At 41.3% G+C, this 18,658-nt stretch overlaps 1 protein-coding gene across 1 annotated transcript in view; it reads left to right on the forward strand.

Moving 5' to 3' along the window:
- Positions 1 to 18,308, forward strand: part of loxhd1b (lipoxygenase homology PLAT domains 1b) — a gene marked incomplete at both ends in the record, with an annotated part of 44,248 nt that extends 25,940 nt beyond the window's left edge. The window contains 23 exons of the mRNA XM_080739001.1: positions 890 to 1,220; positions 2,742 to 2,893; positions 4,057 to 4,190; positions 4,800 to 4,942; positions 5,376 to 5,480; positions 5,570 to 5,698; positions 6,776 to 6,940; positions 7,406 to 7,587; positions 8,218 to 8,334; positions 9,274 to 9,433; positions 9,711 to 9,865; positions 9,963 to 10,172; positions 10,310 to 10,439; positions 10,774 to 10,979; positions 11,477 to 11,662; positions 12,290 to 12,417; positions 12,765 to 12,882; positions 13,821 to 13,998; positions 14,761 to 14,946; positions 15,770 to 15,940; positions 17,002 to 17,134; positions 17,390 to 17,545; positions 17,828 to 18,308. Of these exons, the coding sequence (XP_080595127.1) occupies positions 890 to 1,220; positions 2,742 to 2,893; positions 4,057 to 4,190; positions 4,800 to 4,942; positions 5,376 to 5,480; positions 5,570 to 5,698; positions 6,776 to 6,940; positions 7,406 to 7,587; positions 8,218 to 8,334; positions 9,274 to 9,433; positions 9,711 to 9,865; positions 9,963 to 10,172; positions 10,310 to 10,439; positions 10,774 to 10,979; positions 11,477 to 11,662; positions 12,290 to 12,417; positions 12,765 to 12,882; positions 13,821 to 13,998; positions 14,761 to 14,946; positions 15,770 to 15,940; positions 17,002 to 17,134; positions 17,390 to 17,545; positions 17,828 to 18,308 (4,056 nt within the window). The remainder of the gene's footprint in view (positions 1 to 889; positions 1,221 to 2,741; positions 2,894 to 4,056; positions 4,191 to 4,799; positions 4,943 to 5,375; positions 5,481 to 5,569; positions 5,699 to 6,775; positions 6,941 to 7,405; positions 7,588 to 8,217; positions 8,335 to 9,273; positions 9,434 to 9,710; positions 9,866 to 9,962; positions 10,173 to 10,309; positions 10,440 to 10,773; positions 10,980 to 11,476; positions 11,663 to 12,289; positions 12,418 to 12,764; positions 12,883 to 13,820; positions 13,999 to 14,760; positions 14,947 to 15,769; positions 15,941 to 17,001; positions 17,135 to 17,389; positions 17,546 to 17,827) is intronic.
- Positions 18,309 to 18,658: the final 350 nt, after the last annotated feature.

Raw genomic sequence — 18,658 nt, forward strand, 5'->3', positions numbered from 1 at the left:
CGAAGCCCCCCTGTATCCACGAAGCCCAAACGAGTTACGAGGCCCCCCTGGGTCCACGAAGCCCCAAGCGCCGCGCGGCCGGCGGAGCGCCGCGCGAGTTACGAAGCCGTGGTGAATGCAATCGTTATATTTATGCCCAGGCCGTAAGGCCTGGGCAAGCGCACGTTAAACGCCCTGTCCAAGTGACTACAATGGAGCTAATGGCTAGGCTAGGCTAGGCTAGGCTAGGCTAGGCTAGGCTAGGCTAGGCTAGGCTAGGCTAGTAAATAAAGAGTAAACACTTCCGGTCTGCGGCGAGTTCAAAGCGTGACGTAACTCTCTTATCCAGTGGCTGACGTCGCCATCTGGTGGTGATTAGTGTGTGGTGAACGTCAAAACGAGTGCTCCTTGACAACTTTTACTGGTTTCTTGAACATACTGTAACATATATATATATATATATATATATATATTTTTTTTTTTTTTTGGTTTATAGCCCAGGGTTGGACCTGAACTCATTACAGTATCAGTTTAACATTTGAGGCATAGCAAATTAATTAATAACTAGATATTGATTCTGATGATAATATTGTATTGTGACTAACACACACACACACACACACACACACACACACACACACACACACACACACACACACACACACACACACACACACACACTCTGTATAGGTATATATATTTTGGATGGATGGATGATACATGAACATTTGAAAGTATAAAATATGGCTTAAGTGATTAAAAACAAGAAAAGACACTTATGCAATATATCACAAGATCTAGATGATATTGTGTCATATCAGGATATGGATATAATATTGATATATTGCCCAGCCATAACAGCAACCTTGCCATACTGTATAAGCCATCCATCTCTCCATCCGTTTCGCAGATAGGGGCCAAAGACGTGGGGAAGGTGTTCAAGATTCGCATCGGTCACGACAACGCGGGCATTGGGCCTGGCTGGTTCCTGGAGAGGGTAGAGCTCAGGCGTATCATCATGGCCATGAGGCCCAAGGAGAAGAAAAAGGAGAAGGAAGACAAGAAGAAGAAAAAGAAAAAGAAGAAGGACGAGGGCAGCGATGACGAGGGGGACAGAGAGGAGGAGTTGACGGAGGTGGTGCAGACGTTCATGTTCCCCTGCTCCCGCTGGCTGGCCCATGGAGAGGAGGACGGGGAGCTGGTGGTGGAGCTACTGCCTGACGATTCAGAGGAACTGGAAGGTACAACAGCAGTCAAACTAATTGATTTAATCCTTATAAAAAATCACACAGTTAATTTTAAGCGACCCGCCACGCTTGGCCAATGTGGGCGACTGGGTGACTGGGCGTACAACAAAATGTGATCACTTTGTGCCAAGATGTAGGTCAAATGCAGACCAGATGTAGGCCAAGCCCACATCAATGTGACCCTGGGCGTACAACAAACTTTGAGCGTTTTGTGCCAGGATGTAGGCCAGATGTAGGCCATACTTCAGAGCCCGGACAAAGCCAGATTTTGGAGCTTAACTCCTTCCAGGAGCACGCTAATAAATATCGATAATCAATCATTTAAAATCTAATCTACTCCTGCTGATCTGCTGCTTTCGATTATTCAATTATTAGATTGATTGACAGTGCAGCCCTACACAGCACACAGCCAGGGACGGAGTATTGACCACGGTGGAGTTCTGGTTAATTCCGTGCCTCATCTTTCACTTACAGTAGTACAGTGGATCTCCTCCCTAAGCAGATGCCATGGGGGAAAATGCATCTGATAAATCAGCTTTCAAATATTTGAGTTGGGATTTGGGAGAGCTTGATTTCAGCCCCAGTGGCACTTAAACAGCTGCAAAGCTTGTTACCTTGCACATGATAAAGAATGTGCTTGCTCATGACTTTGTACATGTAAATCTATCATAACATCGCTGTCGGCCAGAGACCTTGTACTGCATATCCAAATATTTCTCTGGAAATGGACAAAAGAACCCATGTTCCATTTGATCCAATGTAGTTATTATTTAGTCATTTGTTAATACTTTTCATTTGGTTAAATTACCAACAGACTGACTTAACCACTTTCATTCTGAAATCCCTATGTTGGGAATGTCATTGTTGCCAAATTAGCAAAAATACCAGATCTACAAGTTCACAATGCATTGTGAGGTTGTAGATCTGCTATTTTTGCTACTTTTCCATCACACTTATTTACATGTGGCAAAGTATACATTTGGGCATTAATTAATATAAAAACATAAAGGTTATAAATACACAATGGAGATATAATGTTTCTGCTTGACATCGACAAGTAATGTTTCCTGTCATTTTTCAGTGCATGCCGTGTGAAAAGGGATTAAAACAGCCTTACGAAGAGAGGCAACTCTACTTGAACATTTAAAAAGCCAAGCTTCCATTTTTTCTAATATAAGAAATGTACTTCATACAAAAAGGTTGCTGATATCACAAAGGACATTTTGGAAGAATATAGATTAGTGGAATTGAAAGTTGTGGATACACACTGACCTTTTTATGATATTTATTGTTTTCTGCATATCATACAGTATACATATGTACAAGTACAATTTGCGTAGGTTGCTTTAGACAACGGTTGAGCCTTTAACTAATGTTAGTTGAGGAAGTGCAGCACAGTGTGTGCATACTGCATACTGTGTGGTTTGATTTGATACAGTCTCTTTACGGCCTGGCTGGCCTACATATAACAGGTCAAAGAGGTGTCAGTAATTAATCCTCTCTATTGTCTGACAGTGAACACCTATGAAGTGACTGTCGTCACTGGCTCCATGACTGGCGCTGGGACGGATGCCAAGGTCTTCATTAATATTTATGGAGAAAACGGGGACACCGGAGAGCGCTATCTCAAGAAATCCAACAACCTCAACAAGTTTGAGAAAGGACAGGTACGATGGATGAGGTGAAACAGAGAGGTGTTAATCGGCTAGATAAAACAAAGGTTTTCATTGAATAAGAATTAAGCTTACTAACAGCAATACAAGATGGTGGTAATACCTTCAAACAACATAATTTGTTTCATATAAAGCATGATATAAAATGTAATATCACATATTATTTTCCTTCTTCTTTCTTCTTTTTCTTTATTAATTAAGGTACACCTTGAATTGAATGGGTCTGATTAAATTGCTCTGTTAGTTTAGAAGCCAACTTATTGGTCAGGACCTCTTTCTTATAAAAATTAGTCGTCAGTCATTCCCAGTGATAGAAATGTGAGCCTTTGTTGCCACGGGCTGTACATTTAGTCTTTGCTGAAAAGGGTATCCCATTGGAGTTAGACAAAGGCACTAACACTTCCACGCAACATGAGCCCTCCAGCAGGCTGTAGATGGGAGTGTGTTCTGGTAGGATTACACATGCTCCTGCAGGCGAGCCAGCTGTGATGCCGATAAGGCCCTCAGGAGTCAGTCAACCTGTCCTACTTTTACTCATCATTTAATTAATTCAGGCCAGTGAATTATTTATATAAACATTCCACCTGGCTCTGTAGGATCACCAAACTCATGTCAACAGACAATTGGTTTGATTTCTTCAGATCAAAGGTAACAGGAGTCTATTCACTGTTGCGAAGTGGACTTTTGCTTACAGAGCGGCCTCTCATACACATTTCATATTGCAATCAATGAGTGAAGTCAGCCATGGCCAGAAATACACACTAGCTGTTGAAATATTTAAAATCAATTAAAGGAAGAATCCGCTGAATAGTTTTTCCCCAGTTATCAAACTGAAATGTGATCTATTTAGACCTTTTAGTAGGGAAGCACAAACAACAACAACTCAAATATTCTATAACAACAAAATGTGTGTAATGATTATATTTATAGAAAACTCAGGCTTCAGTAAAAAAAAAAAAGCTTTGACTGGCACAATGCAATATCCAGATATATTCATGATTTTTGGATTGTGTATTGTCTTCCTCAGGCAGCATTGAATATTGAATGAGCTCCCTCTCTGCTTTGTGAATTTGTAAATGATGTGTTAACAAGTAAAGCTTCCCAAACAGAGAATCCAGTGATACTTGTCTTATATGGATAATGATTTTATTTCCCAGGAGGATAATTTCTCCTTAACAGCTGTTGATCTGGGCCCACTGAAAAAGCTACGTATTCGCCATGACAACACCAACCAGTACTCAGCCTGGTACTTGGACCGGGTGGAGATAGTGGACACGAAGGACGACACGACGTAAGTTATAACCACTTTCAACAACCCGAGTCCCTATCCCTATTTTAGGGTTTGTGCTTACCCTGCTTACTCTAATTTCACGCTTGTATATTATGCAGGCATTGATACTAAGGGTTGCCCACCTGCCTGTGACAGGTAAATAAAACTTTCGGGCAGGTGGAGTTTACTTTCAGGTAGGCAACCAGGCAAGTGCTCATTTGAGAGGTTAGGGTTAGGGTTAGTGTAAAATGTAAAATAAGAGCACTGTTTAACTATAATGTGCTGTTTTTACTGTTGCTACAGTACACTTAAAAATATAAAATAACAAGCTTGAACACACAAGTATTTGGCATTAAAATTATTTTTTTTATCGCACAGACCTAGAAAGTAAAAAATGGAAAAGTGTTAAATTCAAATTCAAGTTGTACCTATCATTTTATAATGGACGATTTACTTCCCGGGCAAGTGGGCATGACCTTTGGGCAAGTCTACAGAACATGACCTGTACTTGCCCGATGGGCTCTCAGACGCAGAGTGCCCGTCTGCTAAATGCCTAAATCGTAAGGTAATGAATGACATAACATAATAACATAAATGTCTGCTGATCACCCTCTGTCCTTGGGTCTGTAGTTACTACTTCCCATGTAACCGCTGGCTGGCCATAGATGAGGATGACGGACAGGTGGCGAGAGAGCTGGTGCCTGTGGACGAGGCTTTCATGCATAAAGACGATGATGATGAGGGGGCCACCGCCCTGGGCCTCGAGCAGAAAGGTCATTTACAACACCCCTCTCTCCCTTCTTTTTTGCATGTAGATATTATGGATGAAAGATTAACTATTTTAAATACTGCTTCTTCTTCTTCTTTCATGTATCATCGTTTTTAGTGATTGGTTGGCGACATTTTATTTCACAAGATTTCTTGTTGGAAAAAAACACATATTTTGAGTTCCACCAAGACATTGTGCATTTTCAATATCATTTTTCTATATTTATTGCTGTATATTTATTAAAACAGTCCTGTGCCCAGGGGGGTGTGCACAGGGAGAATGTGCACAGTATCTGTGGGATTGAATGTAGGAGTTGGCCTCATTGACTTATATTGCACGGTGAAAAAACAATTTCATCACAAAATCAAATAGCGATTATGTACAAAATCACATAATCTGACTCCAAATGTTTGTCTTTTTTGTGCGGCATCTTACAGCCATGTCCACCACATACACTCTGAAATTAAAAACCGGGGAAAAGAAGCATGCTGGAACTGATGCCAATGTGTTTGCCATCCTCTTTGGTGAAAATGATGACACAGGTAACTCTGCAGTGTTGGCAGTCAAATGCCTAGTCCTATTGTAATGACCGCATGCAATGTTTAAATAACTCAAATCCTGTGTCTCTCAGGGATAATCATGCTGAAAACGTGCAAGTCCCATAAGAATAAGTTTGAACAGGGAATGGTTGATGAGTTCACTGTTGAGGCAGTGGATCTGGGAGACCTTGAAAAGATACGCATCGGCCACGACAATTCAGGTGAGCTTCAGAGTGAAATTATAGTAAATCATGTCAACTTCTGTAAATCAGCATAATGTAGTGTCAGAATATGCTTATTTTGCATTTATCTGTCACTTTTTTAATATTTTGACCTCTCAAAATGCTTTACGAACATTCACCCGTTCAAACACATTCACATACTGACAGTGTATGCAACCGTGCAAGGCAAGTAGTAATTGGGAACCCTTCCGGTTCTCTGACAGTTGCTCTACTCTACCCTTCCCAGTGTAGCATAGGGCTGTCAGTGTCACGATTCAGACAACTTTACGCAACGATTAATTGTCACACAAATAATTGCGATTAACCATTTAATTGTTTTTGGTGTTGAACACTGGAGCATATGAAAAAATCACACCCGTGTGAACTGAGCGGTGGTCGTGGGGGGGGGGGGGGGGGGAGGGGTGCCTGTGTGTGTGGGGTGTGTGTGTGTGTGTGTGTGTGTCTGTGTCTGTGTGTGTGTGTGTGTGTGTGTGTGTGTGTGTGTGTGTGTGTGTGTGTGTGTCTGGCCTGGCCTGAACAACAGCGCCCCTCCCTTAACATGTGTGGTCAAAAAAGGTACTTCGGGCTACATACAGACACACACGCACGCACACACACACGCACGCATACACACACGGCCACGTATAGGAGACGGTGTAACCACCGCTCAAAAAATTACATTACATTCCTTTTAAGCTTTGAAGTTGCACAGGGCAGATATGACAAATAAATATCCAAAGAAATTAAAGACATATTTAATAACTTTATACTTATACTATAGTGGAAATAGCAGATCTACAAGCTCACAATGCATCACATCGCAATGAGCACAATGTCTTTTTGTTTCGTTTTTTATGTTTAAAACATTATTCAGCATGGAAACGACTATGACGATTATGCAAAAGAACTGTGATTATCTAAAATAATTGCATTAGTGGATTATTATGTAATAATTATGATAGACCTAGTGTATGTATGCATTGATCAAAATTGTGCAGTTGCAGGAATGACTCAGTCAGTGAGCAGTGAATTAATTGTATGACACAGACTAACATATAACAAGCATCCTATCACCAGGGCCCTCACCTGGATGGTTCTTGGACTGGGTGGAGATTGATGCCGTATCACAAGGACTGCGACTACGCTTCCCATGCGGCCGTTGGCTGGACAAAGGAGAGGATGACGGGTTCATAGTGAGAGACCTCTACCCTGCTGAGCTGCAGACAGAACTCTACACGCCATGTGAGAGAGTATTATATGATATCATACTTCAGGGGTCTTCAACGTATTCAGGCCAAGGACCCCTTAGTTGAGAAATAGATCCCATATAGATTCCATATAGTTTCATTGTTTGACAGCACAATATGAGTGTATGTTGGATTTATGTCAATTTGTTTTCAGATATTTAACCACTTGAACCGTCATTACTTAATAAACTTGACCTTTCACTCTGTACTTAGTCTGCTCTTTTTCTCCAATACACCAAAGCTCTTTGCCGAAAATAGAAGATCGTGAAGATCGAGGCGTTGTGAGCTTGTAGATCTTCTATTTTTGGCTACATTTCTTATATATAAAAATATATATCACTCAAAGATTTGGAGGACCCCCTGTAGTAACTCTGAGGAGCCCCTGTTGAAGACTCTTGTCATACTTATCAACATTATAATTATTTAACATACAATCATGACGTTTCTTTTGTCTTTTCAGTTGTGCCTTATGAGATAAAGGTGTACACCAGTGATGAGTTTGGCGCAGGGACAGATGCCGATGTCTTCATAGTTCTATATGGCCGTAAAGGCGTCTGCACGCAGCAGAAATCGCTGTGCGTGAACGAGCGAGAGAGAATGCTGTACTTTGAGAGGGGGGCAGAGGATATGTTCATTGTGGAGGTGAGTGCATGGATCTGCATGAAACTAGATGAATAACTGGATGGAAAACTTGTCCAAAACGGTTCCTTCCTTTTTAGTGAAAATAACCGAAGAGCTTGTAGATCTGCTATTTGCACTATTTTTAATTGCCGTCCCGGGGCGCTGGTGTTAGCCTCCCCTGTTTCTACCCTTCTGTGGTTACTAGCCTGTGCAGATTTATATCCTGAATATACCCCTGAATATACTATACAAATGTGACACAGTAGTATCCATTGTATTGTTTTTAGGGCTGGGATGCGATTAAAATTTTTAATCTAATTAATTACAGTCTCTGTGATTAATTAATCGCAATTAATCGCATTTTAATCGCACATCAATATTTGACCTGGGAAGCATTTTTTTTTCAAGTAAAACACATTTTGTTGTACGAGTGAATCAACAGTGAGTTTTTTAAATCTAAATTTCGCATCCACTGGGCCAAGCAAAGTGCTCTGATCGGCTACTTCTCCCTTTGCGTTTGTTGTCTCTTCTTGGTTGGTGCAACTGAAGGTTCTGTGGTGCAAAAACTAAGTGCGATTAAAATGCGTTAAAGTCCCAGCCTTAATTGTTTTATTTATTTATTTATTGCTCAATTCTATTGTCCTTCCCCAGTTGGAGGATGTTGGTGACGTGATAGAAAAAATCAGGATAGGACACGACAACAAAGGCACCAATCCTGGATGGCACCTCGACCGAGTGGAGATCAGGCGGCTGCTAAGAAAAGGAAAGGTACTAAAAGTCGAAAAGTATTTCAGACTCAAGATTTTCCTAGCTATCATACATACATTACAATATATATATAACATAGCCTATTAGTCACAAACTCACAATACAATATTATCGTCACAATATCAATTTGTCCATATCGTTCAGTTGCTATGCCTCAAACTGATACTTTATCGTGCCAATTACACTGGAATTTGAGCCCTTTGAAAACACAATGTTTGGGTCCTTGCACAGCCGGCCTGAGTCTGGGTCCAACCCTGGGCTATTTGCTTCCTTGTCTCTCTCTCTCTCTGTATTACCTGTCTCTTTCCACTCTGTCAACAAAAGCTGGGGAAAAGAATCCCCCAAAAAAGAAATTGGCAGGCGGACAGACAGACAGACAGACTTATACACAGATAAACATCCCGGGACAACGCTCCACACGTCCCAGACTCTTCTCCCTTCTGCCTCCCAAACTGTGAAACAAACTCCCCATTGCAGTTAGAACTGCTGATTCACTCCCAATTTCTGCCGTAATCCAAATACTCACCTCTACAGACTCCTCCTTAGCCTTGACCACTATGCATTCTTATGAAAGGTTAACATGTAAATTAGATAGCATGTTATTTAGACAGATGCTTCACTATAGTTTCTATTGTGCAGATTATTATATTTTTGATATTATATTGTTTTTAGACTGATACTATAGGTTCTTGGTTTACTTATGATCCTAGATTACTGAGGCACTACACTGTCTTTCTGCACTTGATGAATGTGTTTACCTTGCTTAATGTAAGTCACTCTGGATAAAGAGCATCTGCTAAATTCGTAAATTGTAATAGATATACACACATATTTAATTACATTTTATGATGAGGAGATACAGTAGATGATGTAGGAAAGGAAGAAGGGCAGCAGCTAAACCCACTATGAGGATTTGTATCTGTTTTTCTTTTTGTTTAGGGTTCGGAGACAACCATTTTCCCATGTGAAACCTGGCTAGCTAAGTCGGAGGAGGACGGAGAGACAGTGAGGGAGCTGGTTCCCTCTGACATAATCACTGAAAAGCTTGTCAAGGAAAAGCTCAAACGGACTGAGGTCGAGGTAGAGGACGCCCTGGAAAGTAGGTCCTCCATTTGTGTGTCACGTTTTATTTTTAAATTAGTAAAAATAGCAAATCTACAAGCTCACAGCTTGAGCTTTGTTGTGAGCGAATAGATCAGCTATACTGTCGCTACTTAAGTAGGGCTTAAATGGTTTATATCCTGAGATGTGGTGAACAGCATTTTACAATGACAGTTTAGCTTGAGATAAATAGAACTCAGAAAGTAACTGCGTGAACAGTAGAATTGTAAGCGATCAGTTTCATCATTGACTGACACTGTATCCTCCTGTGATAGCTCACACATACCACGTTTCTGTGCGGACGGGCGATATGGGAGGAGCAGGTACTGATGCCAATGTCTTCCTCACCATCTATGGAGATCTGGGAGACACTGGGCCACGCAAACTCAGCAAATCTGAGACCAACAAGAACAAGTTTGAACGAGGAGAGGTTCGTGAGAAAGACACAGTCATGACTTGGGCAGTGCATTTTTTTCCCAGCTGTAGAGTGTCAAGCTTGTAGTTGAGATTTACTCTTTGGCTTCCAGGTGGACAAGTTCACAATAGAGGCTGTGGACCTGGGCCAGGTGTATAAGATCCGCATTTACCATGACAACTCTGGGTTTGGAGCGGACTGGTACCTTGACCAGGTAGAGGTGGCAGACGAGGATACAGAGGAGGTGTACATGTTCCTGTGTGAGCGATGGCTATCAAAGAAGAAAGAGGACAAGCTCATAGACAGAACCTTCTTTGTCAAGGTTTGGTTCTGTTTTGTTTTAGAACAACTAATATGTATCACCAACTGAATGCAACCATTTTGAATAGACTGAATAAGACTTTGGTTAGCTGTTTGTTGGGTTATGTCTAGCTTGTTTATCTTATGTGTTGTGTTCAGGGTTATGAGGGAAGTGAGAGAAACACTGATCCAAATGCCAAGAGGATTGCCCAGGCCAAGTTGGGGTTGGATAGAAATGCCAACAAGAAGAAAAAGAAAAAGAAGGCAGCAGTTGTAGAGGAGGGTCCAAGTAAGGCAACCATGCATTTATTCTTATTTCTCCTGTTGAAGTGTCCTTGAACCCCTAACTGCTCCTGCTGAGCAGGCTGGTGCCTTGCATGGTTTCATCCTCCACCAGTGTATGAATTAATGTGTGTGAATGGGTGAATTAAATAATTGGCTAATGGCGCTATATGCACAATTTGACAATTCATTTAAATAACAAACAACAAGCAACACACAATTTGGCTATCCTTTCAATAAAACCTACTCAATATTGAGAGACATATCTATGGTGCAGTGTACACAGCTGTGTGAAAAACAAGTTGAAATGAAGTGGCTGACTCCTCTTCTATTCCACACAGTCATCCCTTATCACTTCACATTGTCCACGGCGAATGAACGTGATGCAGACACCACGGCCAGGGTCTATGTCATCCTCATTGGACCCAACGACGTGGAGACGGAGCGCCTATGGATGGACCTGCCAGAGGGGAAGTGCTTCGCTGCCGGCACAATGGAGAAGTTTGTTAGCTACGGAAATGATGTAGGAGAGCTCAAAAGGGTGGAGGTGAGAATATGGGGGGCTCTCATTTTTAGGTCTCTTTTTCTTTCTTTTTTTCACTTAGATTTTATTAATTTTCCAAAACATATCAACATATAAAATTGGACATTAGATAAACATGAAACATATAACATATAACAATAACAACACATGATGCTGCCAAACATCTTATAAATAGAAGAAATCTGAATTGAACGGTCTTCACTGCTCTGTTACAGGAGTAAGGGCAAGACATAGTCCAGAACATTCTGGTCAGAGGAAAAAAAGCACTGAGACCAAAAAAACGAAACAAAAATTAAAAACACAGAATGCATCTTTTCAGACAGAGCCACTTCTTATTAGTGAAAAAGACATGAATAAGAGTTCTTTTATGTCTCTTTTTAAAGCTACTCCGCATTTATCAAATTAATTCTTGTTTGCCTTGAACCATTCATTTAATCATGTTGCTGTCCATCAACTTTATCATCTCGCTCTCTTTCTCTCTCTCTCTATCTCGCCCTCAGCTCGGCCATAACGGTATCACCCCAGAGAGCTGCTGGTTGGTGGAGGAGCTGTCAGTTGCCGTGCCAACTAAAGGTATCAAGTATATCTTCAACGTTAATTGCTGGCTGGCTAAAGACAGAGGAGACGGCCTCACTTCCAGACTGTTCAACGTGCTAGACTCCAGCATGCTCAACATTATCCGCAAGGTGATGATTCACTCGGTCTGATGTCACACAAATGTCACACGAACCCAGCCTTGGATGATAGATTTAAAGGACAACTTTTTTACTACAAGGGTTCATATTTTATATAGTTAGAGAAAAGATGAGTGTTAAAATGTCTTTCTATCGTTTTAGTGATTTTGACGATTTTGATTTCCATGCATGCCCCCATGCAAGTGGCTAAATATGTCTTTTTAGACACAATAAGCCCATTCCCAAGAAAGATGCACCGCAATCTTTCATGGGCAGGTGTGACTTATGGGGGCTGGTGTAAAATAGTAACAAAGAAATTGCCGGCTTATTGTGTCTAAAAATACATATTTAGCCACTTGTACGCATGCCCCCACCCACTGAAATCAAAATACTAAAATCGCTAAAACAATAGAAAGTAGTAAATGAAAACATTATAACACTCATCTTTTCTTTTCTCTACAATCTAAAATATGAACCCTTGTTGTAAAAAAACAAAGTTGTCCTTAAATCTTGAAAAGACAAACACACACACACACACACACACACAGGCCCACGACTTGCACGCACGCACACACACGGCACACCCGCACGCAAGGAATTACATTTATTAATAACAATGGAATGTTATGTTCCTTTTAGGTCGTCTATGAGACCACAGTTGTCACAGGTGACACTCAATATGCAGGAACAGACACCAACATCTTCCTGACCGTGTATGGAGCCAACGGCAGCACAGAGGAGATGATGCTGCAGAAGTGCGAAACCAGGTCAGTCTCCGCTATTCACTTCAAGGGACTTGAATAATGCCACCGGCGGGCAGAAACCTTTTATCTCCAAGTTTCAAATTTGTATGTTTTTACGTATTAAGTAAAGCCCTGCTTCACCATACAAGACTGTCGCACAAAACTAGTGAAAATAGCAGATCTGTGCAAAGCTTTTTTCACTATTTTAAAATGATGAATACAACACAAACTGTTTTGGACATACGAGGTCTCTACCCGACAACAACAATATGCATCAGTAAATGAAGAGACTCTGCAAAGTGAAATCTGGATTTAGCCGTGTGGCATCAGCAATTGGCACTGACTTTTCTGATGCTTCCAATGCAAACTAGGTTTGAACGGGGCCAAGACGACGTGTTCAACCTGGAGGTGGATGACATTGCTCCTCTGAAGAAGATCAGACTCCGAATCGACGGCACGGGAAGTCGCCCAGACTGGTTCTTTGACACGGTTGGTCACAGAGACCCAGGTCATAGCAGCAGGATTGATACATACAGAACAATAAAATCAATAATAAATACATACTGTACAATACATACAATGTCCAGTGTGCTACACAACAAAAATTGCGAAACGCTTTTTGGTCCCACCTTGTTTACAATCCTGTGGACCATCATTTTAATATGTGATACATACTTTCCTCCACTCTGAACACTTGAGGCTGATAAAATGAGCAGGGAGAAGACGTGTTTTGTGGTAGAGTTTAAGGATCGATCAACCTCACTAATTTATTTTTGCAATGTCTATAGCTTCCTTTTAACGATCTTAGGGATGCTAGTGTACCAGGATGTGCAGGCGTAGTCAAAATTACATTTAATAAGCACCCCTGCCATTACTTTACAGACCACTTTACAAATGCACCATTTACTATGTTTTACCACTTCTATATCTATAGAATTTAACTTTTTGATTAACCTTTGAGATAACCTTTAGTGCCATGCTCTCTCCTCCAGATAGTTTGTGACATATAAAACTGTGGCTGGTATATGAAGTCTCTCAGCCAAGATGTGTTACTGTACAGTACATGACTACATGCAGGTGTGCCACACCAAATTCTGGGCCCTGCGTACAAGGATTCACTCACATTTTGTGCTTTAACTATTGAAAAATAGCAGATATACCCCCATCTCAAAATATTTAGTTCCAGGGACCACCCAGAAGCAAAATTTTAGTTACAAATGTTCGCTTTACCGGTACATATTCAAAGATTTGCACACATTTTCACGACTTTTCAAAAATAGCAGATCTAGAAGCTCGCAGCGCCGTGAGCTTGTATATCTGCTATTTTTCAATAGCTAAAGTATATAATACTTTTGGGCCCTAGTAACTCAGTCCCACTTTCTCCCCCTTGTGACGCCCCTGACTACATGTCACAATATCTTCTGTAGATCACGATGCGGAACCTGATCACTGAGGAGACATATGTGTTCACCTATGAAGAGTGGCTGTCCAAGACCAAAGGACCAAAGAGGACCATGGTGTGCGAGCTGGCAGCTGTTGTGGATGAGGAGGAGATGGTGGAGAAAACAACCTACACCGTTGAAGTACAGACCAGTGACCTCGGAAGTGGGTTCACAATAACTGTCCTATACTGTAGTTCCTGGCATATGAAAAAGCTGTTAACTATCTAAGCCAGTGGTTCTCAACCTGTGGGTCGGGACCCCCAGGGGAGGTCCCCAAATTATTTTGGGGGGGTCCCCAGATGATTAACTTAATCTGCAACATTGTTTTCTCACTCAACAGCAAACAAACCACCATAAACTTTAAGTGTATAGAGCGTATCTGCACATTTCTACAGTGACAATTTAAGGACTTTTTAATACTTCTAATGACAAATTAAATTGGCCAAATTGTCAAATATTAGAGGCAGAAATTATGAAAATAGCTGATGTACATGCTCATGTTGCGAGGCGTTGTGAGCATGTAGATCTGCTATTTTCACAATAGAACTGTGTTATAAAAATGTTATGCCTCAACTCTTAGTGCTTGTAGGGTGGGGGGGGGTATTATTTTGGGGGTCGCGGCCTGAAAAGGTGTCTTCTGAACCCAGCCTTGCCCATATATGGAACTGACTGATTTATTTGCGCCTGATGCCATGGTGACACATTGAGGTAATAAAACACCCTCCATATTTGGTGTATTGGGTGCATTGAGAACTCCTTATATGGTTATGACATAGTGACATGACAACGTGGTCCACCGGCCAGCCGCCCTCTGGCCAGTCCTCCCTTTTTAGGCCAATTAAATATTTCATACAAAAATGATGTTCAAAGTTTTCTTGTATGATTTCAATCTAAAGCTCTGTCCCTTTTTGTTGTTACATTCCAGATGCTGGCACTGATGCCAACATTTTCTTGGTATTCTTTGGAGAGTTCGGGGACACAGGGACTCTGCTACTGCAGCACAGCACCAACAGGAACAAGTTTGAACGTAAAGGGAAGGACATATTCAAATTCCCTGATATGATCAGTATTGGTGAACTCTCCAAGGCCCGGGTGTGGCATAACAACAAAGGTGAGGAAGGGATGGATGGCAGGGATGAGTTTCAGAAAAGCATACCAGCAAGAAAGGGCATCATTGTTTTCACGATTTACCAACACAAGATGATCAATCAAATTCAATACTGCCTGATCATAATCAGATTATTTTTCAATCAATCATATTCAATACTGTCTGATGAGAATCAGATTATTTGTATTGCCATATATGTTCATATGTAATTAATGCACAACTGAAACCTTACATAAAGGGTTCAATCAATGCAATTGAAAGAATAAATAAATGTAATCAAGAGGGGTGCATGTGATATGTCTTGGCTAGAATATGTGTTGAATAGCTCCATATTCTGATGGTTGTTCAGTATAAGGAGTCTCCTGTTCTCTCCAACTCTTTAGTAAAAAGGAAATGTATTTTCAGTTTGAGACCAGTTTAATCTAATCATGAGAGAGAGCTCATACAGGATAAATATAAACAAGAAAGAATTATGATGATTGATTGAAAATGAGACGACAAAATTGGGTTTGGAACAATAAAAAATTGAAGCAGACAAATGAGTTTCCTTTATTTCTTGAATGAATGAAATTGGCTTCTGTCCACAAATCCACAAATGAGGAGTAAGTGGGAGTCGACAAAAAGGATTTAGGCTTAGATTGAGTTATCTAGGTTCTGGAGGATTTGTTTTTGATGACAGTATTTAATTCTGACAATTGTAATTCTGATACAGTTGTAATTGTCTCAGAAAACAAAATCAGAATTTATGTTGCAAATTTCAACTAAAATTGTTATTTTTATTTTGACACAGTATACTAGTAAACAAGAATCTGTTGCCCCAACATAGGTCCTTGTCCAGGGTGGCACCTTGAGTTCATTGATGTGAAGGATGAAGCCATGAGCCAGACCTTCAGGTTCCCCTGTGACCGTTGGCTGGCAAAGAGTGAAGATGACGGGCAGATCATGAGAGAGCTGGCCTGTGCTAACAATGATGCTGTGGACCTCAGTGATAAAACCAGTTAGTAGCAATGGGAGATTGCATGTGTATTCACGAAACTGTCACTGTCTATATAGTTTAAGAAACACAGGATAAGATGTTGATTTCCTTTGTGCAGGCACATGCGTGAATGTGTGTGTGTGTGTGTGTGTGTGTGTGTGTGTGTGTGTGTGTGTGTGGTCTTGGTGGTGAATGATGGATGCAGGGGGGCTGGGGTTAGGTTTTAATTTAGGACGCATCATCAGTAGTGTTCCTCCAGGTCTTGGGGTGTTTCAGCCATTACACTATACACCCTCACCAAAGGTGTCCAGCTCAGGTTGATCAGCCCTGAACTTGCGGCAACCCCGATTAGTCATGAGAGTAGCGTACATCTTGGATGGCAGACTTCAGTATATACTGTCAAATAAGTAAATACGTTTTAATCTTTGTATTTTTTGGTATAAAATTGTTTTACTGAGTGAGCACTTTGGTTCAACACTGTTGAACCAAGGTGCTCTATAAATAAAGTGGATTGGAGTCATCAGTCATCTGGTGTTAAATCAGATTAATGAATTAATCACTTAATCCTATTTCAAAAATAGTGAAAATAGTAACTATTTTTGAATGGTTTTAGGAAAGAAAAAAAATAGATCATTTTTCAGAAATGTTTTGAAAACATTTAGAATGTTTGGGATATCCTTTTTGGAGCTGTGTGGAACACAAGCTCCCCTATACATGGCCGTGTGTGTAGGTATGTGGGTGGGTATGTGGGTATGTGGGTGGGTGGGTGGGTCTGTATGTAGCCTGTATGTAGTAACCCTGGGTGACCAGAGAGGTGCTGTTGAGTCTAGCCTGCCCTGAGCATCAACTGCAATACACACACACACACACACACACACACACACACACACACACACACACACACACACACACACACACACACACACACACACACACACACACACACACACACACACAGCTCCACTTCGAACAGAGGTTCGATTTTTTTTAGATGCACCGAAAAATGGGTCACAGCCCTTTGTCTGGGAAACACTGTTTTAAATGATTGCTGTTGCCCAACCTCTATCTTTCTTATGTCTCAGAATATGAGATCGCTACGACAACTGCTAACACAGCTGATGCTGACACCTCTGAAAATACCTGGATCGTGCTGGAAGGAAAGAAAGCCCGTTCAAAGGAGTTTGTTATGGAGAATAAGAAAAAGAAGTTCCAAAGGTAGGAGCTCAAAAAGAGACCCCCACTTGATTTATTATGTGGCCTTGCAGAATCTTCTCGCCTCCACTCGTTTTTCCACCCTTTTATCTTGTACCCCCATTTTCTACTTGTGTCTCAGACTCTCAGGAGAGTTAAGTCATCAGATGTGCGTGTAAAGATTCCTGGCAGAGGACCAGTGATTTTTACCACCATCTGTATCCAGTTGAAACTGGATTTGACTTGAATGGCTTTACCTAACTTTTTGTATCATTACAGTGGTGCCACAGACACATTTGAATTTTCATCCAAGCACGTGGGGCAGATAGCTGGCATCTGCCTCGGCCACATAACTAAAGAGGGCAAGAAGGTGAAGGGGGAACATTTCTGGCATGTCATGGAGGTTGTGGTGACAGAGAAGGAGCTTGGAAACAAGTGAGTGAAATTTAGATTTAGTTTTTTTTACCCTAGCCCTAATGTACTTCATTGAAAGACAAATAGCGAGGTTCGCCCATCTACAAGGTCACAAGGCACATCGTGAACTTGTACATCAGCTATTTTCGCTATGGCGAGGAATTTAAAAGGGTTAATGTGGTTAACTAATGTATGCAACTATATGCATGCATGCATATCAAACCCTGATAGTAAACAGCAATTTGGTAATGCTGATGTTGTCCTAAACACCCTTTCTCCGCCTATCCCTGCTGTCTTCTGCAGGTATTTCTTCCGCTGTGATGCCCGGATTCCCCTGGCATCTAAGAAGGACGAGTTTATGACCTTCGAGTGTTACAAGTCCATCGAGAGCTTTGCAAGCAAAGTTCGCAACCTTGTACCTGTCAAGTATGAGATCATAGTCATTACTGGGGACGTCAAAGGGGCAGGCACAGACGCCGATGTTTTCCTCACACTTTACGGTGTCAATGGGGACTCTGGCATACGACAGCTGCAGCAGAAGTTCCGGAACCTTTTCGAGCGGGATCATACGGACCGTTTTGTTCTGGAGATGCTGGATCTGGGCGAGCTGCTAAGAGTGAAGGTGGAGCACAACAACTCCGGGCCCAGTCCAGGGTGGTTCTTGGAGTGTGTTGAAGTGACCAATACAGCCAATTCAGTGACCACTATCTTCCAATGTGGGAAATGGTTGGACACAAAGAAGGCCGATGGGCAGATTCAGAGGGTGCTATACCCCAGGTATTAGGTGATAGGAGAGAGGCTTAAAGCATATGAAGGACATTGGATCCAAGCTCAGTTCTGGACTTGGGCGGATGAGGACTTTAGGAACGCTTCCTGATAGTTCTTAACATAATGATATTGTCAACTGTGTGAGATAGCTTTGAAATTAACGTACTGAACTGAACCAGATACATTGTTTACATGCATCTTACCAGAAGGAAATGCCAGTATTCAAATGTACAGCATCTGTCAAATCGGTCTGAAATACTGTAGTTACTGCACAATTTTATACATACATATGGGTACAGTATTCATAATAAAACGGAGATGTTAAATCATGTATTTAGATTCAAAGTTTTCAAATAAAGAAAAGGA

The sequence above is a fragment of the Nannobrachium achirus genome (genome assembly GCF_963921795.1).
Source record: "Nannobrachium achirus genome assembly, chromosome: 12".
NCBI classification, from domain to species: Eukaryota; Metazoa; Chordata; class Actinopteri; order Myctophiformes; family Myctophidae; genus Nannobrachium; species Nannobrachium achirus.